The 27,823-nt window shown below is 36.6% G+C and overlaps 1 protein-coding gene and 1 long non-coding RNA gene across 5 annotated transcripts in view; one reads left to right on the top strand and one right to left on the bottom strand.

Moving 5' to 3' along the window:
* The window catches only part of Emcn (endomucin), an 84,269-nt gene that overhangs the window by 24,865 nt on the left and 31,581 nt on the right, over positions 1-27,823 (top strand). For all 3 annotated transcript variants that reach the window (XM_076933286.1, XM_034500543.2, XM_076933285.1), the window contains exons 2-4: positions 6,309-6,431; positions 11,949-12,017; positions 25,724-25,837. In XM_076933286.1, the coding sequence (XP_076789401.1) occupies positions 6,309-6,431; positions 11,949-12,017; positions 25,724-25,837 (306 nt within the window). The remainder of the gene's footprint in view (positions 1-6,308; positions 6,432-11,948; positions 12,018-25,723; positions 25,838-27,823) is intronic.
* LOC143442138 (uncharacterized) overlaps positions 1-27,823 on the bottom strand; it is a 42,771-nt gene that overhangs the window by 4,990 nt on the left and 9,958 nt on the right. The window contains exons 1-2 of one of the 2 annotated variants that reach the window (XR_013110143.1): positions 6,949-7,175; positions 3,501-3,670 (exon numbers count right to left, since the gene is read on the bottom strand). This is a non-coding gene — a long non-coding RNA (uncharacterized LOC143442138). Of the gene's footprint in view, positions 1-3,500; positions 3,671-6,948; positions 7,176-27,823 lie in introns of those variants that run through there. The other variant, XR_013110142.1, reaches the window with a different exon arrangement.

The raw sequence follows: 27,823 nt of genomic DNA on the forward strand, positions 1-27,823 counted from the left end.
ATTATTATCCAATGGCTTTATATATTTAGAAATGCTCAATTAACAATTTGCACACACAATTAGAGTTGTTTTCCAATATCTAACTTTAAGATATAAATCGTTACCCAGGACTGTCCTGGACCCGTGCATGGTTCTCCATGGCTCCTACATCTCTCCTCTTTTCTAGCTCCTCTTCCATCTCCTTCTCCTCTCCTTCTCTCCTCCTCTTCCTTTTCCTTCCCACTCTTTGCTCCTCCCACATTGGCGAGCTTATTGCAAATGCAGTCGGAAGATATCCCACGACAGGGAGATGGCCCTGTGGATAAGAGCACCAGCTACTCTTGCAGAGAACCAGGTTCGATTCCCAACACCCACATGGAAGTGTACAACTCACTATAACTGTAGTTTCAGGGGATCTATTGCCCTCTTCTGGCCTCTGTGGGTATGCTATCATGATGCAGTAATGCCACAACTGGTGGATGAACAAAAAATATCAGTAGGTCCAACAGACACCTGTAACACACATCTATCCCAGAACTGTTCATTAGTGTGTTAAGTATTCAGAAATGAATGCAGCAGCATGTGTAGCAAGCACATGGAATTTGTAAAATGGAAGACATTGCATCATCTTATACCTGAGGCTGGAGGTCGTTTTGCTCAGTAAAGTATTCTAGACTTCCTAAAGGCATGATGCATCCACCTATGAGTGGGTGTCAGGGAAAGCAAGGGATGTGGAGGCTGGAGATGGAGGGGACTGGCTAATGAGTGGTGGCTGAGGAACACAGGATCTCAATTAGACTGGAGATTATTACTGAGATGGTTCAGAGAGGGATATTGAAAAATATGTATTATATACTTTAATACCACTGTGAGTGAATACTAAAGGTTCAATCACACACACACACACACACACACACACACACACACACACACACAAAATAAAGTATTTGAGATTTTTTTGTGCTTGGTAGCCTTGAGTTATTCCACATTCCTACATAGCAATTAGTTGTGACATCCCTTTTGCACCCTATAAATATACTCAATTATAATTTACCTTTGTACAATTAAGTAAAGAAAAGATTGTTTTTAACTTTTCAGAAAATGGGGGGGGCACTTCCTTCTTCAACTTCACCCTTTTGTCACCAAATGTATCGTTTTGGCTGCTAAAAAGACCATATAAATTCAGCCAGGACTTGGAGAGAATTGAAAGAGGAGGCAGTGATTCACAAGATTCCCAACTCAACAAAAAGTGTGCCATTTCACATGTGAAAGTCACGATTCCAGACTAGGGTGATCTGAGAGTTAGAAGTCTCTGGTGGGACTTGTGTTTCTGGAGACACTTTTGGGAAAGTTGATGGAGCCAGGAACTGAATGTGAAAAGCTAGAGGGGCAGATTGATAACAACAGGCAGAGAGCTTGTGGTTGGCAGGTCCCAGGGTAGGCACAAGGCAGCATTCCCACAAAGCAGGCAGACACACAACTGATCCCAGAGATGATCCGGGAGCCCTGCCTATGACAGTTGACAGAACTTAGAAGATGTTGAGTCCCATCACCTTGATAAGAAACAGATGTCAGCACAGCTCGGTAGAGCCTGCTCCTCTCCAGACTCAGAATCGCTTCAGGGAAAGGATCCTAGCACAAAGGTCTGGAAGTCCAAGAGCATGCAACAACGGTTGTTTCTTGTACCTCTCACTTTTAGCCCCATGAATATTAAACGTAAGAGTTTCCAGTGTGTGCCTAAAGGGTGTAGGTGCTCATCGATCAAACTCAGCACATGATATAAAAAGTCTGGTAATAAATCCCCAAGTCTAAATAGACCTCATTATTAAACATGATCTTCAAAGAATCACATTAGCAGATGGAAAATTGCTGGCGTCGCCCCTTAGTATTGAATGGGATGCTGATGGGTGGAGAGAGTTGGCCCTGTAACAGCCTCTGGCCCCTCAAACCTCTCCGCCTGTCAGCCAGAACACCTCAGATCCTCAGGTCCATTTGCAGATAATGTCTTGTGTTTAACAAACTCACCAATGCAGCCCTGAGTCCTGTTATCCCCAGAGGGGCCAGGTGGCTGAGACACCTGTCACTGCCTGCAGCCTGCCAGGCTTGGCACTCTCTCCCCACCACACAGATGGCTGGAGACCTGAGGAGATGGCTCTTTCAGATGCAGAACTTCTCCATTATGGAAGTGTTTTCCAGAGAGGGATGAGATTTTCCTGTTAGTTCTCTTCCCATCCCACTAATTCCACATAAGAATTATCTAAGCCCCGTTATTACTTCTGCTCCTTCAGGAGTATTTTTAGCTTTATTTGAGAATGAACTCCACATCAAAAGTCTGGTTTTCAAGTTTTCAATAACTTTGAAGCTTCATTTTAAAATGGGATTTTCCTGCCTTTATTTCTCAAAGATTTAAGTTTGTCAGACACAATTGAGAGCCCCTTCCAGGTACAAAATCCTGCCACAGCCCTAATGTCATTGTTACTTTTGATCTCCCCTTCCATTTGCATATGAAACACACATTTCCACATTATGCATAATAATCCAATTTCTCTCAAAATTTCTCCCTCACAAAGCTTTTGGGTATTGTAGGTATATTGTGTTATTTAGATTGCGTACAGCCACCCCTGTGCATTAATTATTATACAGAGCCAATTTATGAGGCAGAACTCTGGCTTTCTCTAGATACAACTCATATATTTTTGTTTTTCTTAGAACTTGTTGAAACTGATGCTTAATAAATATTTATCAAGTTAAATGGCTCTTTAGCTAGTAAATGTCTTAATTGTTTCTTATGACAAACAAAATGTAAGCATACGGTTGACTGCATCCTTGTACATTAAGGTTCTTTTTTAAATAAAATTACTTACATCTAATTTCATTGGCAGTGAGTCGGTGATATGTCTTATGTCAAAAGACAAGGGCTGCTATTACTTTGAGAAGGGCTGCAGTTAAACTGATTATCTGTGACTGTACACCTTAGAAAGCTTATTTTCCTTCAAGCGTTTAAACCTTTCCTCTGAACTTTTTGCTCCTAGAAAAAGACAGCAAGGTGAATTCTTTCTCAGACTCAGGGGGAGAGAACAAGTGCACGTAAATGTCACTGTTGACCTGGGCGCAAAGACAGAAGTCCTCTTGATGTATGACAGACTTTTCATGGATAGACACAACACACACTCACACACAGACACTCACACACATACATGCACATATACACACACACATAGGCATACACACTCTCGAGCATACATGCATATGTTTATACAACCATGCATACATGTACACACACACATGCACACACACACATGTACACTCTTGAGTATGCATGCACACACTTACAGAAACTTATACAGTTTAGAAAGAAGCCCAAACGTAGAACAAAATCCAACTCCTGTGAATTTTTACTTGGGTTACTAACAGAAATACCCATGAGGGGTTACTTATAGGAATATGGGTGACTAACAACAACCGAAAAGGATAGAAAGACAAGAAAAGCAGCTGCCCCTCTGCCCCTCTGAGACACTCACCCCAGCATGTTGATGGTTTGGAAACGTTGCAGCAACTGCACAGAGAATCCCCTTCCTGCAGCTGAGCTGCGCAGTGGCTTCACCCTTCTATAAAGCCAGGGAGGGGTCTTCAGGAATCTTCAGCCACTTTCCCAGACTTGTGACTTTTTGTTTCTCTCAAGCCCCCGATCCTGTAAGAATTCAGAGGAAATGGCTATACAAAAACTTATTATCATATAATAAAGATTATGGAAATGCTAATGTGTGGAATTTTCTACAAGTCGAAAACAGCCTTTAACAAATTCATTTTCTAAGCAAGAAAATTCAAAGTTGTACTGCCTTAGGATACAAAAAGGATTCCATCCTGAATGCTGGGCAGAGTCACCCAAGATGCTTCTTGCACATGCAGTTTTTCTTTTCCTTTCATTGGACAAATATTCAATAAGGGACTTTTTAAAAAGAATTATCTATATAGGGTAACACTTTTTCAACAAACAAACACTTATTGTTTCTTCACCACCAGCATTTGCACAGCACGGTCATGTAACCCACAGGATGTCTTGTGTTGTTTGCTGTACACTATTATTATGGTCCCTACCAGAGAAAACGGAACTTGAGGTTGATGCCATGAGGAATACAGCAGAGCCTTTTACTGTATCAGATCAAGAGCTTCATACAAGTAGTCATCTTGTTTGTTGAGTGAGGAAGGGAAGGAGGGAAGAAATAGCTCTGGAGATGGTGGTGGTGCTCAGAAATTAAGATTATTCCCATTGCAAAAGTCTACATAACAGGGCTCATAGAAAGCTATATACTAGTAATGTTAATTAATAGTCTACATGGCATTGAATACTTATTTGTCTTTGACTAATTTACCTACTTCAAATTAAACTTAGAAATTAGTGTTAGGTGATATAATGAAAGACTAAAAGAAAGATAGATACAACAACCTGGCTGAGAGGGGATAACCCACCCATGTATGTTCCAGCTCCCTGCTGAATATGGGGGAGGCGGGGACAAGGGTGTGGAAAGGCCAAAGAAAACGTGTGAGATCTACTTCCAGAGAGAAAAAGCTTTCTACTTGATTTCCGTAAAGCCTGTGAAAACACAGCTCTCCTTTTTGTATGTGCTAAACACATCTCCCTGAGCTGATGCATAAAGCAATTTCCATTTACTGTGTCCATAAACAAAGTTGGTGCTAGGAGCTAACACTTCTGTGCACCTCAGGGCTATGAAATGAACAGCAAATGCATCTACCTCAGGACAGCAGAGACTCTGCACTTCCCTGACATGCCAAATATTACTTTGGTATGGAGTTGGGGAAAGCTTCAAATATGAAGTAAATTTGAGGTTCCATGCTGATACTCATGTAATGTTAGGATACATCTAGTTGACGATATGAACCTAAGTCCTCATTGCTCTAAAGCTCTCTGCTTTACTCTATGCACTGTAAAAATCAAGGCAGACAGAGGACAGTGCCGTCTTCCAATGGTTGATGTCTTTACACCCCTGAAGACATTTATTTACTGTGACTATGCCATGTGCCCACAGTCTCACTAATATGGAGAGGCCATGGCCCTGCAATTGTTCTGAGTGAAGAACAATTCCACTTCTGGTTGAAGACACACACACACACACACACACACACACAAAGTGAGAAAGAGACAGAGAAACAGAGACAGACAGAGAGACAGAGAGGCAAAGAGAGACAGAGACAGACAGAGTCCTATAAAATACGAGGCCAAAGCCTTAGTAAATTATAATAGTGTTAGGAACTAATTTCTTCATAGACTATTAAGAGTTGAGCCTCATAGATTCCACTTTGGAAACACGATAATGTAGCAATGACTTCCCTGTTTCTGCCTGTTATAGACCATTTTCCAAATATGCATTAAAGGAAGCACTAAGGATTGTCATTAAAATATATAATGGGGACTAAAATTCATCACTACATTTCAATAATTTTGGTTGCACAAGCATAAGTGCAATTTAGAGAACTAAGAAATTTGAAAATATGAATTTATAGTGACCCCATGACTCTATTGCAATTTTTCGTTTGCAGTTTATTGTCTTTCTTGGTAAGATCTCATTCTTTCTCTGTTGTGTTTGAATACATACATGACAAAGTGTATGTTAAAAATAAAACAAAGCATAAAATATAACAAACATAGAACTTATATACATAAAAGATATAATAAATGTATGTGTATTTTAAAAATACATGAAGTATAAATTATATGGTATAAAATATATATTATAAATGACAATAAATTATATATCACATTAATTTATACCTTATAGAGCAAGAGCAACAAATTTAAAAACACTATAAAGATAAGAAGAATTATCAAGGACATATATACAAATATTGACATTTTAGCAATGAATGACATTAGTATGTTATGAAAATATATAGTTGAACATCCACTGTCTGGAGACCACATGATTATTTTCTCTGGGAGGGTCAGTTGGGGTAAAAATAGTGTTAAATTTCCCATGTAACATTCCTTATTCCTCATTAGTTTTCTCAGCTATTATATAGCTATAGAAATACCAACTACTCTGCCATTCATGTAGGAAAACCCATACCACTGTGAGAGGCAAATAAACCTGGAAGCTAAGATCAATTGATAACAACTTGAAAATTGGTCCCAAATTCATGTGTTAAAAGAAATCACATACAATATATCACAATATACATCACACATGTATGTGAAAGATACATAGACAGATAACATAACACAATTATGACAGTTTACTATATTTAAGTACATTACTATGTTGATTGAAAACATAACTAATAATGAAATTACTTAAACATATTTTTTTCAGATGTTCAAAATAATTCTACTTCATTACCGGCAGAACCTTCCACAACAAAAGCATCTGCCATAACACCAGGCATCGTGTCAGTAACAAATCTTGACAAATCAACAGGTGGAACAACTCCTGAAGGTAAGATCTTTCTATGTAGAATGTAGTTTTCCTTTTTAAAGCAAAATTACTAAGTAGATTCTTTATAGTGTACCATGGGGAACAATTATTACAAAAGTAATGATTTACGATTTACAAATTCCTGTATAGTTCTGAGTAGAATGCAGCATCTGGAGACCTTGCTGAGTTTCCTTACTGGTATTCTTTTACATCACTTCCTGTTTGGGAAAGCTCCTATTGTAACTGTTACATAAACAAAGTTTATTTTTAGAGAAGAAAACAATTACCATACCTAAGTCCTAAAATATCTTTGTAAATAACCCGGTTCTTCACCCACATAGCACAGCTAATAATTGGAAACTGTTCAAACAGACAGATTTCGTGGGTCATTATGTGCTAATAATAGATTTAATCTGAAAACTTCTGTGTCAATGTTATCATGTTTATTACTGGATGGGAAAGCAGCATGACAGGAAAAGTATTAAAGGAGACTACTTAACTGACTTTAAAATTTTGAAATGCTCCTGATGGTACACACCTTTAATTCCACCACTGGGAGGGAGGGCAAATGCAGATAGAGCCCTGTGAGTTTGAGGCTAGCTTATTCTGCATATCATATTCCAGGGCAGCAAAACCTATACAGAAAGATCCTGTTCAAAAAGAAATAAAAAGGGGAAAACCAAAGAAAGGACATTATGATCATTCAAAACCCGCAGAGGATTTTCAAGATAATATTTGCTACATTGTTTATCTTGAAACACAGGCATCTCATTCTAGCTCAGTATTCAAAAGGACAAAAAAACAAACTTGTTAATTAGTTACTAGAAAATTGAATATTTAGAGTATATAATGGCTGAAACTCCACCTCTACAGTTTCCACCTCTTTTACCTTCCTTAATTTTGACTCTAACATCAGGCTCACAAACAGACACATCAACAATATGGACTAGAAAGGGGCTAGAAAGATTGCAAAGAGGTTAAGAGCACTGACTGTTCTTCCTAAAGACCCAGGTTCAATTCCCAGCAAACGCCACAGCATAAAACCATCTGTAACTCCAGTTTCAGGAGATCTGACACCTTCACATAGACATACCTGCACATAAAAAATTTAAAAAGGAATCATAAAAACAAAAACAAAAAAAACAAAAGCAAAAGCAATCTGCACTGGAATAGAGTGGTAATTTACCAGACAAAAGGTATTAAGAGCAGCATCTGTGTCTACCATGCTTGATTCTACAATGAAAACAAACCAGTCCTCAAGGAACTTCTTGACCCAATCAGACAAAAACATACACAACAATTGCACCATGAAGAATTTTAGTTCCAGGATATTAGAGAATCTTATTTCCACCAAAGAAAAGCTCAAAATGGCACAGTTGTCAAAGTTCAGAAAGTCTTGAGCCACCTCCTGAACATTGTGTTTCATTTTGAAGGATTGTCTCATCTCTGTGTAAAGACAGCCTAGCAGGGTTGTTGTTGTTGCTCTTTGGGTTTGCTTTGTTTTGTTTTACAAAGTATGGCTATTTGCTTTCTTCCCTAAGCTTCAACCGATTCAATATGAAATTAGCTCTAAGTTGGCAAGAGTGTATTATGTTTGCAAGCAATAAGATTTACATAAGCACCAAGACAGAGAACCTGAGTGCTGACTGTTGCATCCAGTCCCCTACCCTGATCTCTAGATGATGCTATAGTTAAAGTGCTACCTGGATAATAACATAAACCCTGGAACCATGTTTAGCTATGTGGACCATAGAGATGAGGGTAGACTGAAAAGAACTTGGGCAGAATTCTAATTCGTGATACCAGAAACTGCTAAGAGAATGACCAGGCAGCTGAAGAGGGCAGGTGGGAGTGCTAAGAAATGGGAAAGAACGCTAGAGACATGAGATGTTTCGCCCTTGCTTGTTTAACACCATTCTGTACTAAGTTAAGTTGGAACATGCGCAGTGGCTGAGCCCATCCTAAAGACATACGGTCACACACAGTAATGAACAGGAGGGAAAATCTGCCTCAGATCCTCATGTTCAAAGTAGTGTGTCAGTGTGTTTGGCTTCTTAATGCCAGGTACATGAACAGCTTAACTGTCTGGCAGATTTATATGCTGAACCACTCCCTAAACAGCCACGATATAGATTAAAATATTACACACACACACACACACACACACACACACAGAGGCATATATGAACTCACACACACATACACACAGGCATGCATGTATTTTCATGCACACAGACACACATGCACTTGCACAACACATACAGAGAGAGAGAGAGAGAGAGAGAGAGAGAGAGAGAGAGAGAGAGAGAGAGAGATTCCTTATTCTTCCTTTCTTAAGGCCAACACAGTGCTCTCACCCACAGTATGAGTTTTTACAAACAAAACAAAAACTATAGAAATCTAGTTCTTCTCATTTTCAGCTTTCCTAATCAGATTTTCTATGGTTAAAAGTTCAGAGAGTTGGTTCCACAGAGCTTATAACTGCCTTTCTCTTGCCAATGGCATTAATTCCATTAATTAATTCACAAGAAAAGTAAAAAAAAAAAAAAAAAAATGTGTGCAACTAAGAAGAGAATTGTCTTTGTAGCAACAGACTCACAATGGCTGAACTGATTGACATCTTGGTCTGGAGAAGGGCTTGCTTTCAGAGACTTGGCCAATCCCAGACAGAACTTGACTTGTTCCCTGACATCCATCAGGTAACCTGTGCATTTCGTGCAAAGGTCAAACAGTGAGAGTCAAAAGGTACCATCTGGCAGGCAGAGCATTTCACTATCAGAAAACGAGCTTCTGGCATACAAAACTAGATCTGAAAAAAATTGTTTTAATATTGATTGTTACTCATCTTGCTTTGGAAGCATTTGATAGTCAATGTCTTTACTCTGGAGACCAGGGATAGTATTATCAACATGGTATAATGGGTGAAAACTTCAAACAAACGCCCTGTGCAGGTTCTCAGTTATATACAAAACCCAGCTACCAGAATACATGATAAAAAGGTTTAAAGATTAAAGGACCCAAATAAGCTCATCTTAAATAAGAATTCTCTTCTGTCTTCTCACCACTGAGAGCGGTTAAGTATCTGTCTACCAAAGACAGAGTCTTTCACTTTCTCTTTAGGATTGTGTTGGAAATAGATATCCAAAGAAGGAGATGTATTTCCTCTTTTTACTTTGAAACGTTTATTTCACTATATTATTCTTTACTATATTATTATTATATATTATTATTCTTTACTATATTATTCTTTTTACTTTAAAACGTTTATTTCACTATATTATTCACACACACACACACACACACACACACACACACACACACACACACATCCACCACTTCCCCTATATAGATTTTGGGGATTGAACTCCAGTCAGCAGGTTAGCTTTACCCATTAAGCTATTTCTCTGATTCTTCTTTCTTTTTGTAAAACAAACTAACAAATAAATAAATAAATAAAAGAAGAGGAAGAGGAAGGAGGAGTAGGAAGAGGAGGAGGAGGAGAAGGAAGAGGAGGAAGAGGAGTAGGAGGAAGAGGAAGAGGAGGAAGAAGAGGAGGAGGAAGAGGAGGAAGAGGAGGAGGAGGAGGGAAGGTTGACAGTGCAGTGGTGTTAATGAGATAAATTAGCTGAAAGAATAAAAGTTTTTAGAACTAACACTAAAATCTCAAGTAGTAAATAGACATTAAATTTCAAATACAGTCAGAGGTATTTCCAGCCAGATATTTTAGATGAGGCTCTGCTATGGTGACATTTAAGTTGCCTGTCTAATGTGTAAAAAATAAGTATATAAAACTGTACAGAATAGCTTTTTAAAAAAGATTTATTTATTTTATGTATGTGACTATACTGTTGCTCTTTTCAAATACACCAGAAGAGGGCATGGGACCCCATTACAGATGGCTGTGAATCACCATGTGGTTTCTGGGAACTGAACTCAGGACTTCTGGAAGAGCAGTCAGAGCTCTTAACCACTGAGCAATCTCTCCAGCCTCAAGAATAGATTTTAAAACAGAAGTCTCACAAACTTCCTTGTATGGTTATGTGGAACTTCAGTAGGACTTTGTACCTGTCTCTCCTTTTCTCTGTTATTATTGTATCTGTAAGTTTGAATTTAAAATGAACAATGTGTGGAAAATGTTATAAATGAATTTACTAAACAGTGGTAGAGTTATGAAATATTAATAAATATACATATAGATATAGATAGATGATATAGCTATAGGTATAGATATAGATGATATAGATAGATATAGATTTAGATATAGATAGATATATAATCTACTTATGTTTATGCCAACTTCAGTCTCTCTGAGCAATTCATGAAAGCACTTGTTAATGAACTTGAAATTAACACAAATCACAGTTTCCATTAGTTACCATTAGTTCTTCATAATAAGGATGTACATTTATTCTTCAGAATTTTAATGCATTCAGCAGCACATAAAGAGAAATTCATCATACCATATGTTGAGTGCCACACATATTTGAAAGTGGTTACTGATAAGTTAGCAACAATCCAAAAGTGTTACTCTTTTCATCACAAGCATACATGTGTACACATATGTATGCACACACAGATTAGATTCTCTGTGTGTCTCTGTCTCTCTGTGTCTCTGTGTCTGCCCCTCTTTCTCTTTCTCTCTCTCTCTCTCTCATATGCATTCACACAAACACCTTGTGATTCATGAGACAGCTGAACAGGGCTTCCTACAATATTTTGTGGGAATTTTTTTCTGAAAATTTTCACTCTGAGTAATTTCAAGAAGAATTCCTGGCCTTTAATAAATAGTCTTTTAAATAAAAAAGTACCAAGGGCATAAAACTCAGTGAAGGTCAATGGTGTGACCTACACAGTCGACACAGCTCATGACTTGACAGTTATTCTTCAGTAACCTTTGCTTCTTTCTCAACACACTTTCCAATGCCCTTTGATATTCAGGAAGAAGGCCCCGTGTTTACTGTGGAATGCATTACAATCTTGCTTCATATATGCACGTCATACTAAGAGAAAGAACTATTTGGGCCTCTGAAGTTTATATAATAAGAATTCAAAGACCATCTCATGAATGAACATATTAATTTGCAGAAGTTTTTAACCTCTTCTATGTCTGGTTTATATAGAATTTTCATTACTAAGTTAAGGAAATAAAATTTAATTCTGAAATAAAAATTATATTTCATGATTCTATTTGACTGAATCCCCCACCAAGCATGAAAAAAAGTGATTTTTGAATCACTAAAATTTAGTTTTTGTAATACTTAATATTTTTTGCATCTTTAATGATACAAACGTAATAATCTGCAATAGAAACTTGCTGTTTGATCATTCATACTAAGTGTGTGTGTGTTTAAATCACACTTTCAATAATTCAATGAACATATCCCTCTTTAGATAAAATAAGCTAGAAAACAGTAAAAGACAAGGGTTCCTTAGTAATCTGTAGATTGATTGCAGTCCATTTCTCAACTTGATTTTTATCCACTCCTTTGCAGATGAGATTTACGATTAATAATAATATTATCTATCTTATCAAACTAGCAACGACCAACAGTAAAGTAACCAAAACACCTTTGCTGCCAGCACTTCATTCAACACCAAAACATGAAGGTGAGTATTGGTTTGGTTTGGTTTGGTTTGGTTTGGTTTGGTTTGGTTTGGTTTGGTTTGGTTTGGTTTGATTTGGTTTTGTTGTTGTCGCTAAATTCATGTATTTGAGTGTATTGTGTATGTCTGTGTGTCTGTGTGTGTAACCTGTGGGATTTCCTATAGACAACATGGTGTCATCTGAATACAGAGAAAAATTTAGGTCTTCATTTCTGAAGTTGATATCTTTAATCTACTTAGGCTTATTGTCTGTCACTACACTTTGATAGAATTGCTGGAATGATATTGAATGGCAGTGAGAAATGACATCATCACTTTCTTCCTAATTACAAAAAAAGCTACCCAGATCTTCATTTAGTGTGATATTAGGCCCTTATTACTAGGTTTTGAAGATAATTTTATCATGCAAGAATTTTGAGATTTCAAAAATATGTTTTCTTGATATATTGAGGTTGTTGTGTTATCCTTTCAATGGTGAACATGACAAGTAACTTAGATTGGTGCATGTTGAACTAACCCTGCTCTATTGGCAAAAACCTTCACTGGTGACACTGTGGAATACTTTTTATATGAGGCCAGTTTCATTTACATTATTTTGCTAAGACTTTTCATAAGAGATATAATATAAGCTTGTAGATTCCTGTGACCATTGTCTTCTTTAAATATCACTGTAACATTACCCTCATTAGATGGTGTTAGAGTATGTTCCTTTCTCTGCAAATTTTGCTTGTAATATTTTGATTTCATCGTATTATAAAGGCAAGTTACTGTTTAAAGAAGCTCACTATTAAATTAGGCTACTCTTATCTATCTTCTATTACATCAGAAGGAAATAGTCTACTCAAAACTCTTATGAAGAACACCCAATGATGATGTCACAGGCAAGTAGTAGTTGAATCCCTACATGTAAAGCAAAGTGATACGTATGCTAGGAGAAGATGGACTTGCATACTTTTTTCCCTTTTACCACCCAGTGGTAAAATACTTAAGATTTGAGACTTCTGTAAAGGGGCCTAGCACAAGCAGAGGTTTATGAATACCTTGAAAATAACAGTGACACTTTTTAAAAACTTCTTTTCACAGTAAAGGGCAAAAGGAAATCCATTTTGTACATCACCACTTGATACTCAATTTCTATGAACTTCGATTTTCACGAGGGGCAGCTCAAATGCACCAAAATCTTCCAAGGCTAGCCCATAAGCAAGTGTTACTAATGACTCTGAGATATGCAAGATCTCTCAAAAAAATATAGAAGAGAACTAGAGAGGGGAAAACTCTTAACATTCTGGAAAAAGCTATAGGAAGAGAAAATTTAAAAATCTACGTGATACAGGAGTTTCTAAGGAAGAACAGGGGATTTTATTACTTCTTTCTATGTTTATTTATTGCATTTTATGTGTATGAGTATTTTGCCTGCATATATGTCTGTGAAATGTGTATGTGCCATGTGCCACAGAGGCTTGAAGAGAGTGACTGATGGCCTGGCCAGAAGTTATAAATGATTCCAAGCCACCACATGGGTGCTGGGAATTGAAACTGGGTCCTAAGTAAGAGCAGCACTGCCCTTAACTGCTGAGCCATCTTTCCAGCCTGGCAGAAGGAATTCTCAGGTTCTTAATTCTGAATCACTTTGATGATACTAAACTACTACAACTTATTCGATGTCTGAAAACTTTACTATATACAGGGTCACTTCAAATAGAATGTGAGTGGTTGTTTATTTAAAATAATGTGATATTTTATTCCTGGTCTAGATCAACCCCAAATTCCCGCAAAAATTCTATTCTGGTAAATCAAGTTAGAAAAAAATCTGGTGATCCAATCACCCAGCTTACAATGTGTGCAACTACAAACACCTTATTTTGTTCAACAGCACATACAATTTTCATTCATTTTTCTCCTTTTAAAAGTTCAAAGCCAGGGTCTGAAGATTTCTCAGTGGAGGAATCTGACATAGGACAAGGACAAGGAAATGGACTGCAGGCAGGAATCTGACATTAGGCTGGAACAAAAAAGTAATTTCAGGCAGAAATCTAAATCCTAGGCCAGAACAAAGAAGAAATTTCAGGCAGGAATCAAAATCTTAGGCTGGAACAAAGAAGTAATTATAGGCAGAAAGCTAAATTTTAAGCTAGAACAAAGAAGTAGGCTTCAGACATGAAAATGACTTTGGGTTAGGACAGGGAAGTAGGCTCAAATATTCTGGTCATCCTGATGAGCCCTTAGAAATAGTGATCACAGGAGTGATCGTGGGACTCTTGTTTATTGTCGTGAGTGTTCTTTGACTATCTGGGTTTATTGTCATGCTTGTTCCTTGACTATTTTCATCTATTGTATTGCAAGTTCCTCAACCTAGAACTGGCCTTTAATACTTGCATGTAATTTAAACAGTATAAAAGCAAAAAAGAGGGAGGAGGGATGGGATAGGGGATTATTGTGGGGGAAGGGGGAGGGCATTGGAAATGTAAATAAATAAAATATCAAATTTTAAAATAAAAAAGAGATCTTTGCTCTTGTAGAGGACCAGGATTTAGTTCCCAGCACCCACATAGGGCAGCTCACAACAGTCACATCTCTGGTTCTCTGGCACCTTTTCTCTCTCTCTCTCTCTCTCTCTCTCTCTCTCTCTCTCTCTCTCTGTCTGTCTCTCTCTCTCTCTCTCTCTCTCTCTCACACACACACACACACACACACACACACACAATTTAAACAAGTTTTTTTTTAATCCTTGAATGCCCCACACCTTGGTTGCTATTCTCTTCAACAGGATCCTTGGGACTCATGACACTTGGTTTTAGTGTCTTGACTGATGGTCCTAAACCTCTCTGTGGGAGGGGTTGTTGGAGGGCTGAAGGTAAATGAAAAGAACCAGGGCCCTGGAGCAGAGCTGAACTCCTGCCATCCAATAAAGGTTCCTGGGTTCCAAGCCCATACTCAACCAAGCACCCAGCTGCTTCTCACAGCCCACTGCCCAACACACAATATGTAAATTAATTGACAAATACACTACTTTTTATACTAAAGAAAGAGACCAAAGGAGTCTTCAATAAGCTTCTGCTGACTCTGTTTCTGCTAATGCTTAGAAATATCTTCCTAGGACATTTAGTGTAGACATCAGGACAACGCACAATCTTACCATAAGCTCATTACTGTTATCCCAGAAGGCATTGAGGGAACCCAAACATTAATTAAATCTGTTCCTGGCTATGATCTTGTTACAGAGACAGAATTTCTATAAAGTACTGACTTCAAATCATCCTTGAATACGAATCTTTCATGGCTATTCTTTTTTTTAACATAAGAAATAAATTTAATTTCTTTATATTTGTTGATATTTGTTTTAAGTTCTAAAACAAGATCTGTTTTACAGAATCTCTAGAACTTCTCTTATAAATTTTTTTATTTCATTTAGGCTTTTTATTTTTAGAATTTTTTTGTTGTTGTATCAGATAAAAGTTCAGTTTCATTCTTAGGTTATGACAACTTAATTTCTGCAACATTTATTGAAGAGATTATTCTTCCTCCTCTGTGACATCTACCTGGCAACTATTGTTTGTTTTTATTTTCTGGTTCTCTTTTATGTTTGTTTGTTTATTCAGTTATGTATGTGATTTATACAAGTACCATGAAATTCTAATTACTATTGCTATATGATGTGGTCTAAAATCAAGGAGTATGATGGCTTCTATTTTTTATTCTTTCTCAAAACTGCATGGTTTACTTGATACTTTGTGGTCCTATATGTATTTTAGAATTTTTGTTTTGTTTGTATTAAAAATGTGATTGAAATTTTACATCAAATTTACACATTGCTCTGGGAATTAAGGAAATTTTAATAGTACTGATTCTTCTGATCCATGACCATGATGTTTCTGGTTTTGTTATATTTTATTTCTTCTAGCTGTCTTATAATTCTTAATGTTCAGAACCATCACCTCTTAGATTAAATTTATGCATAAGTAGATTTATAGCATCTTTTAAAAATAAAACTAAGTCAAATATCATTTCTCAACTGTAGCATTCAACAGCAAGTGCCTCAGTCAAGGCTAATCTTGTCAGAATTTATTCTTCTATGCCAAATTTATTCAAAAAGGGTGATTTAACTGTGGGTATTAGATAAAACAGCACTCTCAATCACAGAGTTCCAAATCTATAAAGCAAGATATCATCTTTTCTATACAATTAAAAATAATAAAACCTCTCCCCTTAAGCCAATCTCTTGTAATCACATAGTAAATTTCTAATATAATCCATGGCCTTACTTATTGTTTCTCACAATAAATTCAATTTCCAAAAATGTATGAAACTAGTCTCATATTGAAAATTCCCAAATAATGGAATTAACTTTGCACTTATATTGTGCTCAACACTAAGCAATGGTTAACTATAAGGAGACAGGTAAAAAGTTAACTCCCTTTAATGACAATCTAGCACTGGTATGACTGCTTCAAGCATGCTCCATACAAAATTCACTTATTCCAACTCCTATACAGGTAAAAATTGTTTCTCTTTGTCTCCTGCATGTGCTACACACACCAAGACCTGAGATTTCAAATGACATGGACTTGAAAGCCATAGGTTTTAACAGTAAAAGTAATAATATCTTGAGGTTACAATTCTCCTATAAATTAAAATACAAACCGAAAGCACATCAAAATACTCTTTTTCCTCACTAAGAAAGGGTCTAATCATAAAGCAGTAACTGTGCTAAGTTTAATAAGCCAGGTATAAACGACAAATAACACTAATCTCATTTGTATGCAGACTCTAAAATAATTATCATAGAAGCAAAGATTATAAGGTAGTCACCAAGGATTAAGAGGAATAGGACAGAGGGAGAATTAGACAAAAGTTTTGTGACATAAGAGTAAAAATTTCTGGTCGGCTATTCTGGTGTACCATATGGTGAGTATAAATAAAAATAAATTGTCATTAAAAAGACAAGAAGACTTTTGAAAGCTTCTAATCATAAAAAAATGACAGTATTAGACGAAATATGTTTACCTTGATCTCAACGTTACATGATAAAGATATACATCAAAAGGGTACATGATCCCTCTAAAATGTACAATCTTCGTGATTTAAATTTCTCCAGAAATTTAATTAAAATATTAAATTTTGCTTATTGAATTTAATCTACATAGCATTCTCTGAACTTAATTAAAATATTAAATTTTGCTTATTGAACATAACGTATATAGCATGCTCTGAAGTTGCAACACAAATTACACTCAGTCCAAGGAGACACACATTGTAATCTGAGGAAAGTAGAGAAACTGAATGAATACAATGTATCAGTTTAAAGGCCTTCCTCAAGATGGATTTCCTTTCACTCTGGAGCCTCTCGTACTCACTAGCTGCAGCCTGAAACATACACTGTGTGAACCAAAAGATCCCATCAGGGTATTTATTATGCATTAATAATCTTCCATCACGCATGTGTGGATCTTTCTTTCCTCGGGTCAAAATTCAGAGCATATATGCATGCAACACCAAAAATGCCAAATCTTTACACATCTGTGCTTGTCTTCTGCTCCACACCTTTATTCTGTTCCCTCCAGGTCTACTACATACATTTTAAAGTACATTATCTTCACAGCATCCAAGGCTCCCTCCAGTCTGCCTCTCGGCAAGGTAACTGAGCACCAGTCCTGGACCGAGTGTGAGGTCTCAGTGCATTCTCATCCATAGTGTTCCATGTTAAACAGGCAGCTCCAGAAGTCACTTCTTGGGTGCCGCAGCCTCTTTAACCTCTGATGCAGAAACCTTCTACGTATCTCTTGCCTGCCCATCATCTCTTTGAACACAAATAATTGGCAAGTGACATAATCTTCCTTGTCAATTTCTGCTTCTCTTCCTGTGCTTTGGGTCCAACCCAGACAATCATTGCCTGGAACAATGTTTTGAAGTGATTCACCCCCAGTTTTCTTGCAATGTGTTTAAGAATTTTAAGTTTTCTATTTAACTATTTGGTGTATCTTAAAGTTGCTTTTTTGGACAGAGTAAGGTAAGGTTCATTTCAGTCTTCCACTTAAGCATAACTAGTTTTCCAGAATCTTCTATTGTTCTTTATTCAATGAGTATTTTTGGTATCTTTGTTCAGAATCAGTTGGTTATAGATGTTGCAAATCTTTTTTTTTATTACTCCTCCCCCACCCCATCTCTAAGAGGATGTTGTCAGTTACCCCACTAGACCTCCCTACTCCCTGGAGCCTCAAGTCTCTTGAGGGTTAGGTACATCTTCTTTGACTGAGCCCAGACCCAGCAGTCTTCTGCTGTATATGTGTTGGGGGCCTCATATCAGCTGGTGTATGCTGCCTGGTTGGTATCTAAGTGTCTGAAAGATCTTTGAGGTTCAGATCAGTTGAGACTGCTGGTCTTTTTATAGGGTTGCCCTACTCCTCAGCTTCTTCCAGCTTTTTCCTAATTCAACCATGAAGGTCAGCAGCTTCTGTCCATTGGTTGGGTGTAAATATCTGCACCTGACTCTTTCAGATTCTTGTTGGGCCTTTTGGAGGACAGTCATGATAGACCTCTGTAAGCACACCATAGCATCAATAATAGTGTCAGGCTTTGGGGCCTCCCCTTGAGCTGGATTCCAATTTGGACCTGTCACTGGACCTCCTTTTCCTCAGGCTCTTCTCTATTTTTGTCCCTGCAGTTCTTTCAAACAGGAACAATTCTGGGTCAGAGGTTTTGACTGTGAGATGGCAACCCCATCCCTCCCCTTGATGCCCTGTCTTTCTGCTGGAGGTGGGCTCTACAAGTTCCCTCTCCCCACTGTAGGGCATTTCATCTAAGACTCCTCCCTTTGAGTCCTGAGAGCCTCTCACCTTCCAGGCCTCTGGTACATTATGGAGGCCCCCTCCCCTCTCCCGTCTCACTAGGTTGCCTGTTTCCATTCTTTCTGCTGGCCTTCACGGCTTCAGTCCTGTTTCCCCGACCCAATACCTGATCCTGTTCCCCTCTTTTCCTCCCAGTCCCTTTTACCACCTACGCCCCTCCCTCCCCCTCCTGTTTTTGCTTTCTTCTCTCTCCCAAGTGGGATTGAAGCATCCTCACTTGGACCCTTGGGCTTTTTAACCTTCTTGAGTTCTGTAGATTGTATCCTGGGTATTCTGTACTTTTTTTTTTTTTTGGCTAACATCTACTTATTAGTGAATACATACCATGCCTGTCCTTTTGGGTCTGAGTTACCTCACTCAGGGTGATATTTTCTAGTTCCATCCATTTGCCTGAAAAACTCATGATGCCCTCATTCTTAATAGTTGTGTAGTATTTCATTATGCAAATGATCCATGTTTTCTGTATCCATTCTTTTGTTGTCGGACATCTGGCTTGTTTCCAGCTTCTGGCTATCACAAATAAGGCCACTATGAACACAGTGGAACACGTACCCCTGTGGCATGGTGGGGCATCTTTTGAATATATGCCCAAGAGAGGTATAGCTGGCTCTTCAGGTAGATCTATTTCCAATTTTCTGAGGAACCTTCAGATTGATTTCCAGAGTGCTTGTACCAGTTTGCAATCCCACCAGCAATGGAGGAGTGTTCCTCTTTCTCCACAAGAATCTCTGTTCTGTTCTTGTTTTTATATATATATATATATATATATATATATATATATATATATATATATAAACAAATACCTTGTTGCATGACGACTAGCTTTGTATTATATTTTGAAGGCAGTTAGTGAAGTATCTCAGATTATTTCTTCTTCTCATGATTTATTTTTGCTCTTCAGTCTCTTGAACTACCATATGAGTTTTTAGTAATTTTTTGGTAGTTTTATAAAGAATATCATTGATATTTTATGAGTAGTCATTAACTGTAGTTTGCTTTGGGTAATATGTATATTTTGCTCATAATTCTCACAATTCATGAACTTAAAAGGACTTTTCATTTTGTATGTATGTTGTGTGTTTTTAAACTTTAGCAGTATTTTCAACTTTTATTATTCATTAGTCATATTCCTAGATATTTCTTTGTTTGGAGTAATTAATCTCTTTTATGATTTTTTTCTCTAAAATTCACTATTGGCATATAAAACTATTATTTCTGACTATGCCGATTTTGTATTCTATTATACTGCAGTATTGATGTTATTCATAAGTTCTAATTGTTAATAAAGTCTTCAGGATTTAAAATTATATTTATATTTTTTCTATGTCTAATATATATATATATATATATATATATATATATATATATATATGCATGCTACATGTATGCCACGTGCCAACAGATGGCAAAAGAGATTGAATAGGCTAGAACTGGAATACAGATGGTTGTGAGCCATCATGTAGGTTTTAGGAACTGAACCCAGATTGTCTGCAAGGTCAAGTGCTCTTAACCACTGAGCCATGTCTTTAGCTCCCTTCAGGGTTTGATGTATATTGAATCAACTGGAAACATGATCATTTGACTTCATTCCCTCTAATTTTATATAGTTTTGAAATTTTCTTTCTCCTTTCATAATTGTGGCTAAGATACCAGTTTTATATTTAGCAAGAACTATAAAACTGAATGCATCTTATTCTAGATTTTAGAATAAAATGTCAGTTTTATCAATTTAATATAATATTGATTGTTGGTTTGCCATATATAGCCATATATGAGTTATTATGAGCCTATATTATGAGTTATTATTCTTATATCTTTAATTTGTTGAGGACTTTTTTCATAAGATGTCATTGATTGCCATCTATTAAAATAATCATTTGATTTTTATACTTCAGTTTGCTGGTTAGATGTTTTACACAAGCTTGTTTGTTCATATTTTATCATCCATGAACCCCTAAGCTAAACCCAACTTGATCATTTTCAGTGACCTCATTGATAGATTTGATCTTCAAGTACTTTTAATTTTATGAATCAGATGTTTTCTTTGATAACTGAATACACGTGTCCAACACATTCTGATTACTCTCCACCCCCTTCCTCCTATAAGTTCTTTTTTACATTCATGTCATTTTGTTTTGGTGTTGACTTGCTGATTTTTAACAAGGGTCATGTGACAAAATGTTTGTGACTATCCACTGGAGCCTGACAGGTTTATCATTATAGATCCAACTGAAGAAAATTACTGACCTACTCCCAGAGTCTATTAGTAACCAATATTTTAGCAGACGGAGGTAGGGCCCATGAACCCCTCTCTGATCCATAGATGGATATAGTTATAATGGATATCATGAGGAGGTTTCCCAGAAATCTGGAGATAGAACTATTATATAACATAATTATAACAGTCCTGGGAGTATAACCAAAGCATTCGACATTCAACTACAGACAGTTGCCATTCCATGTTCATTGCTTCTTCACTAGTCACAGTAGCTAGAAAAAGGAAGCAGTCTAGTTCTCTATCAACTGATGAATGGATGATAAAAATGCCATACATGTATGCAGTGAAATTTTATTCAGATGTAAAGAAAGACATGTGTAAATGCATGCAATAGAAAAAAATTATACTGAGTAAGGTAATGAACCAAGCTCCGAAAGACAAACACTGCCTGTTCTTGCTCTTCCATGGGTCCTAACTTCAAACTTTCACATCTGTGTTTAACTTGGAGCACTTCTAGAAGCCAAAAAAACTAGAAACAGGTCTTTGATGGGGTCAGTGCCCTAAGGCAAAGGGAACTATTAGAATATTCATTTCCATTTCCATGACAACCTTTTTTTTCCTGTCTATGCGGATCTATACTAGTAAAGTGAATTGGTGGATGTTTTAAATTTTTAATAAGTTTTAACAATTTATATATTGTACTTGAAGAAAATTTAGTCCAATTTACATCCAAAATAATTTTTGAGACCTTTGGCTATAATCTTTATTTCCTATTTCTGATATTTTATTAATTTGTAGATTAAGGATTTATTGAACCAATAGTATCAGATTCTTTTGTACATCTCCTTTGTGAATCTGACTTTCTAGTGGAATGTATACTTTTACTTGTGTTAGTGAGAGCAATTGTCTTTCTATCGCTTTACAATAGGGCTTCTTTAAGCATCTTCTGTAATGCCCGTTTGATAGACATTAATTCCCTTGGGTTTTGCTCATTTTTGGACATTGTTACTTCCTCTTGATTTCTTAATATCGTGGATTATAGTAATGTTGGTTAGCAGTTTAATCTTTCAAGCCTTAGAATATATCTTTCTATTTCCTCCTTGCCTGCAGGATTTCTGTTGAACAATCTGCTAGTAGTGTAATGATGAGAATATTACACTTTTTTTCCTTCAGATTTTAGAACATTTTATTGTCTTAAACTCTAATATGTAACAGTAAAATATTTTCTGGTTATTTCTCTTGGTATCTAATTAGTCCCTTGTGCATAAACTTCCACATTAATCCCAAGATTGGAAATGAGTTCTACTATTGTTTTCCTGCAAATGAAATTTCTGTGCCTTAACTTTTCCGCTCTACTATGTGTGGATATTTAAAAAAAAAAAAAAAAGTGGTTTTCTATTTAATGTTGTCTTAAAAATCCTAGATACCGTCTTTACCCCTTCTTCCTGTTTGCTTTATCCTTCCTCCTTCTTCCCCATTTTTTTCTTCCTTTTCCTTCTGATGGGAACATTTTAAAAGACCTGGTATCAATTTTACAGATTTGTCTTTCCTATGACCTAACCTGTTATTGGGGCTGTAATAATTTGAAGAGTTTGGCTTTGGTTTTTTTTGTTTTGTTTTGTTTTTTTTGTTTGTTTTTTTTTTTATCATCTCCAAGACTGGTGAATTTCCCATTTCTATTCTACTGTCTTCCTACTTTTACTTAAAGGTTTGACTGAATTCTCCTGGATCTCACTAAGCTTTTTAATGTTTTTTTTTTTAATTCTAGGATTTTTAAAATAAATTTTATTGATAAATAATTCGCATAGCATATGATTTGTCTATTTCAATTCAGTGCTTTTGAGTCCAGTGTATTCAGTTTTGTTGAGGCCCAAGCAAAATGTTGAGGCCCGGGCTGCCCCGCGTTTGGGCGGCCACTGTATCCCGGCCCAAGCAGCCGCTCCGGTCCGTGGGTCGGGGTTCAGCAAGAGAGAGAATGAAGACGGACTCGAAGAATGGAGACCAGACAGAGTGTGCTTCATTCCCATTTATTTTTCAGTCTCTCTTCCTAGTCCAAGTCCCAAGTCTTGAGTTCCTAGTTCCTAGTTGTACTCAATGTTCTCTTCCGAGTGTCTAATGTCTACTCCTACTCCTAGTGTCTGAATCTCTGTTACACCAAATTGTTCTTCTAAAGTGTCTGATTCTCTGATCTGTCTTCTGTCTGCCTCTCGCCTTTATATGTCTCACTTCTAAGCCATGTCTCTAAGTCACACCTTTAATCATGCCCTTAGGTCTTGTCTCTAAATCTGATCTCTAAGTCACACTCTTAAGTCACACACCTTTAATCTCACACACCTTTAATCTCACACACCCAAGGAAAGTCCTGGGTATCTAAAGCAAGATGTTATCAGAGTGTGCTCAGCTGTTGTAGGCTATTGTAATACAAGTCTCATGTCAGGGTATATGGCTCAAGATGGCTGCAAAGCTGATAGCCACTTTCTGCTAAAAGTCGGCTCCCAACACAGTTTTACAATTTTTTTTTTTTTTTTTTGCAATATCATACACATAGATAATGTATGATTATACTTATGGCCTCATGAACCTCATTATTTCTCATTCCTATTTGCCTTTTTGTGTCATCCCAACCAGTCCCCTCCTACTTTCATGTCCTTTTTAGTCTTCTAAGTTCTTCATTGGCATTTTATCCATTTAAATTTCTTTGAGATTTGTTGTCGGACATATTTGTCCCTTTTAGGAGCACTGTACTGCCATGTGTTACAGTAGTCCTGTGCACCTACAATGAGACTGGGTGTCTGGAAGATCATTTATATATAACACTTTTGTGGGTTGGCCATCTCAGCAACCCTTTTCTTACCCTTTTCTTGAAATGGTAAGGTGTAAGCATCTTACCCTTTTCTCGAAATGGTAAGGTGTAAGATTATAATACTGTGTAGTTGATCACTGCTAGCTGGACACCATGTGTCATCTCCATACAGGTTCTTTGTCTGTAGTTGATGACCCTATGTAGAGTGAGTAGCATGAAAGAATCAGCAGCCTACTGTCTGTTTAGAAAAAGTCATAGTGGGGACACTCTTAAGTATTCTGCCTGATGTGTGGATGGCAGTGTGAACTTCACCAGGTGTCCAGTTACACAATGGGAGTGGCAACCCTACCAAGTGATGGAGATTTCCTCAGGCACTGTTAATGACAATCCAGCCACTAGCAAGGGCCTCTGGTGCTTGTGGTCTAGATGTGATGATGATACCAAAGTATTTATCACCTCTCCAGTTAATGGTACAAGTAGATGTCATCCCTACTTACAGCTATAAAGACAGCGCCCCCACTTACACTATGAGAAGACCTCAGGCAGGAAGGTTTTAATGATCTATTTTAGGTCATCTGAGGAGTTCTTATCCAACGGTTTTTGAAGAGAACTTCTCTTATGACATTTCCCAAGCACATATTGAGATGTTAGTGGGTAATAGCTGCTTGTGCCTTCCATTCTCAAGTGTTAATTTTGTACTTGGGGCTGGGGGTGCACATCTCTCCCATTTATGCGTCATCAAAAAGCACCGATGTGCTTCTGCAGTAAGGCCCAACATTACTTTCTCAAGTGTTTTTCTCACTTTTACAATTATGATGCCTATGAGTATAAACTCTACATGTTCTTTCTCATACAGGATTAACTATATGATTTACGCTTGAATTTCAGTTTTGTCTGCATATTAAGTCCTGCTGTGTTTCTACCTGGGGATGTATTTATTTACAAATAAACTATTAAACTCTAAACTACTGATTCTCCCACACAAATGTCTCAGTACCACTAGTAATTTACTTTACAGATTCTTGCTTATTGTCATAATTTCAAGACGTTTTGCACTGGAGGGCATCAGAAATCTCTTCTCCATCCCATCCTGTAGTAAGAATCTTCTAAACTGTTTTCCCGACTACTTCCAGCTAACTTCATATCTAAGTAGAAAAAAACTGTACACTAACTGACAATTATGAATTTCCTTTGCTAGCCCAATGTTCCTATACTGAATGTTGAAAACACTGAAAAGTACTGGTCATTTCTAAATTAATTGTACAAATATATGTTGTTTCAAGTCAACATATTCCACTGTTTTTTTTTTTTTTTAATCTTGGCTTAACTTTGCTGTTAATTTTTCTTTTAAAAAACGGAATAAATATAATCTTTATTAGATTCTATTGCTCTGGCCTGTCTATGCGCTTGAAATCCACTCTTAGGAAGCATGAGAACCATAGTGCCCTCTTTAGCTGCTGCCAGTTCTGTCTTTGTCTTCCCAGTAGTGATTAAGTTTTTAAAAAAACAACACTGGTAGATTCCACACATGACTCTTTTTATGTGAAAGTTATGTAGCTAGACAAATTACTGTTCTCTCTCTCTCTGAGTCTCACATATATAATGACTTTCACTGATTATTATGTAATTAATAGTATTGCCATAGCAAACACACAGGAAATTCTACCGCCACTCTACTTTCTTAAATGATTATCTATATCATTGTAATGCTAGATCTCTAAATCTTGGTCAAAATATTTTCAGTAAAGAATCTTGAAGTTGTGAATGGATACTGTCCCAAGTGTCAATGAAACTAGCTAGTGATCTATATATTCCTGATAGATGCTTTCTGTTTTACACATAGTGGAAACATCAACTGATCGTCTCCTAAAGAATGAAGTTTTCATTATAAAAACAACAGTGCCAAATCCTCCAATTTCGAAAGCTGTTTCAACGCTACCAAGTTCTCAGAACAAAAGTAAGTATGATGATTTCTACTGCTCTACTGTGCTCATCTATTAGGTAGGTTTTGCTTCAGAATATTTTCCAGCCCCATTACAAAAGATCAGTGCTCTGCCTGCACATCCTTCTACTCACCATCAAATAAGGGAACAACTTGGCAACCTTGACTAGATTCTTAACTTACAGTCTATCCACAGCCACAATGGTATGGGTGCCAATGCAAGTTAAGACAAAGTTGAATAGTTATTCTCTAACTCATTTGTCTACAAGAGGACAGTCAGCAAAATATACAACTCTGATAAAACTAAGTCTCTCAAAAAGCAACCTATTGAAAATTATTCTTGAAGATATATCCCAAAAAGATTTAAAATTGAAAGAAATTAAAATGGAAACTGGAAATATTCACAACTCCAACATACATTTTATGAAAATAAATTATATTAATTTTCCCAAACTCAGAGAGGATCGAAAAATTTAATGGTTCCTTTTTAAGATCTAAAAAATGGTTTCTGCTAAACACTATAACCCGAGGCTCTAAGTAGTACATAAGTGGACAGATAAAGAGTTGATAAGAAGATAAAGAGCATTATTTAGGTATAAAGAAAAAGGTAGTATTTTTATTAGTATGTAGAACAATCATGTATATAGAAAATAAAACTCACAGTAAAATTATACTAACCATAAAGTAATTTTAACACAAAATGCAAGATGTTAAAAATCTTACTTTACGTATTAGCAATGCCAATCCAAAAAAATTTTTTTAAATTATTTCATCTAAATAAATATCAAATAGTACCAAATATTTAGAGATAATTTCAATGAGACAAATGCAGTACCTGTCCACTAAAGCAGTCAATACTTTATTAAATGAATATCTAAATTAGTGGATGTTACATACTCTTAGATTAGAAGATAGTATTTTGAAGAGTTTTTCCCAAATTGATAAACAACCCATTGTATTCAGCAGAGTATCTAGAGAAGGACAGAAGTATTTTTAAGAAATTGATATATATACAAAATTGGCATAGAAATGAGAATATAGACTGACCAAAATGTTTTGACAAAAAACAAAGTACGTGGACTTACAGAGCTCAGTTTCTAAATTTATTCCATGGCTCTAATAATCAAATTTGAACCTCAGTGCACTTTTGCTTAATGAAGAAATCATGTACAAAATATGATAGAGTATTATCCCAAGCACCCCTGTACCCCAGATTGCTGGCTGGCAGAGCCTGATGATTCTCCTCTCACCTTAAGTTTCTGGCAGATAATTCCTCCGGTCATGGTTATAAGATAAAAGGATTTGTGTCTATTGCAGTCCTAACATCTAGAGAAAGGCGAGCATGCTTTAGAAGAAAAGATCTAATGAGCCTTGTTGTTTGGCTCCTTTACAGAAAATAGAATGTAAATAAGATATCTCTGTAATTTTTAGCATTCTTTTTGAATCACATTGACTTCTTTCATGCTAGTCTTTCATTTTGTCCATAGTTGATTAGCTCCTAAAATTATAGAATTCTAAAAAGAGAAATCATCGTTGATTCATTGCTCTGAAATTATAAAGAAATGTGGGATTGTTTAATAGGTTTATTCATGAACACTGTTTTGCAAGGTCACCTGGTGTCACCATTACTCTCTTTTGTAAGTTAGAGGTGGAGACTAGACAATGACATTATAGAGTTAGTGGTGGTTGAGAAAGACAGCATAGGAGTTAAATGCTCTCTTGAATGTGGCATTTAGCAGAGAGAACTAAATAAAGCAGAAGCAAACACATGATGTCTACAGAAGAGAAGCTGAGAAACAAACATTCGGGAGTTAGGTCAACTAACAAAGAGGCCTGGTGTTTGAAATGAAAGGGACTTACGTGACATTAGAGTAAGAATCAAGCTCTTGTTTGTACATGACCAACAGACCTTAGTGAATTCTAATGAAGAGGACAGGGTAAAGAACAGAACAACATTGTGGTCTTGTTCATAGCTTCAAAAGACATGAAACCATGAATCTG

This window comes from Arvicanthis niloticus, chromosome 4 (genome assembly GCF_011762505.2).
Source record: "Arvicanthis niloticus isolate mArvNil1 chromosome 4, mArvNil1.pat.X, whole genome shotgun sequence".
NCBI classification, from domain to species: domain Eukaryota; kingdom Metazoa; phylum Chordata; class Mammalia; order Rodentia; family Muridae; genus Arvicanthis; species Arvicanthis niloticus.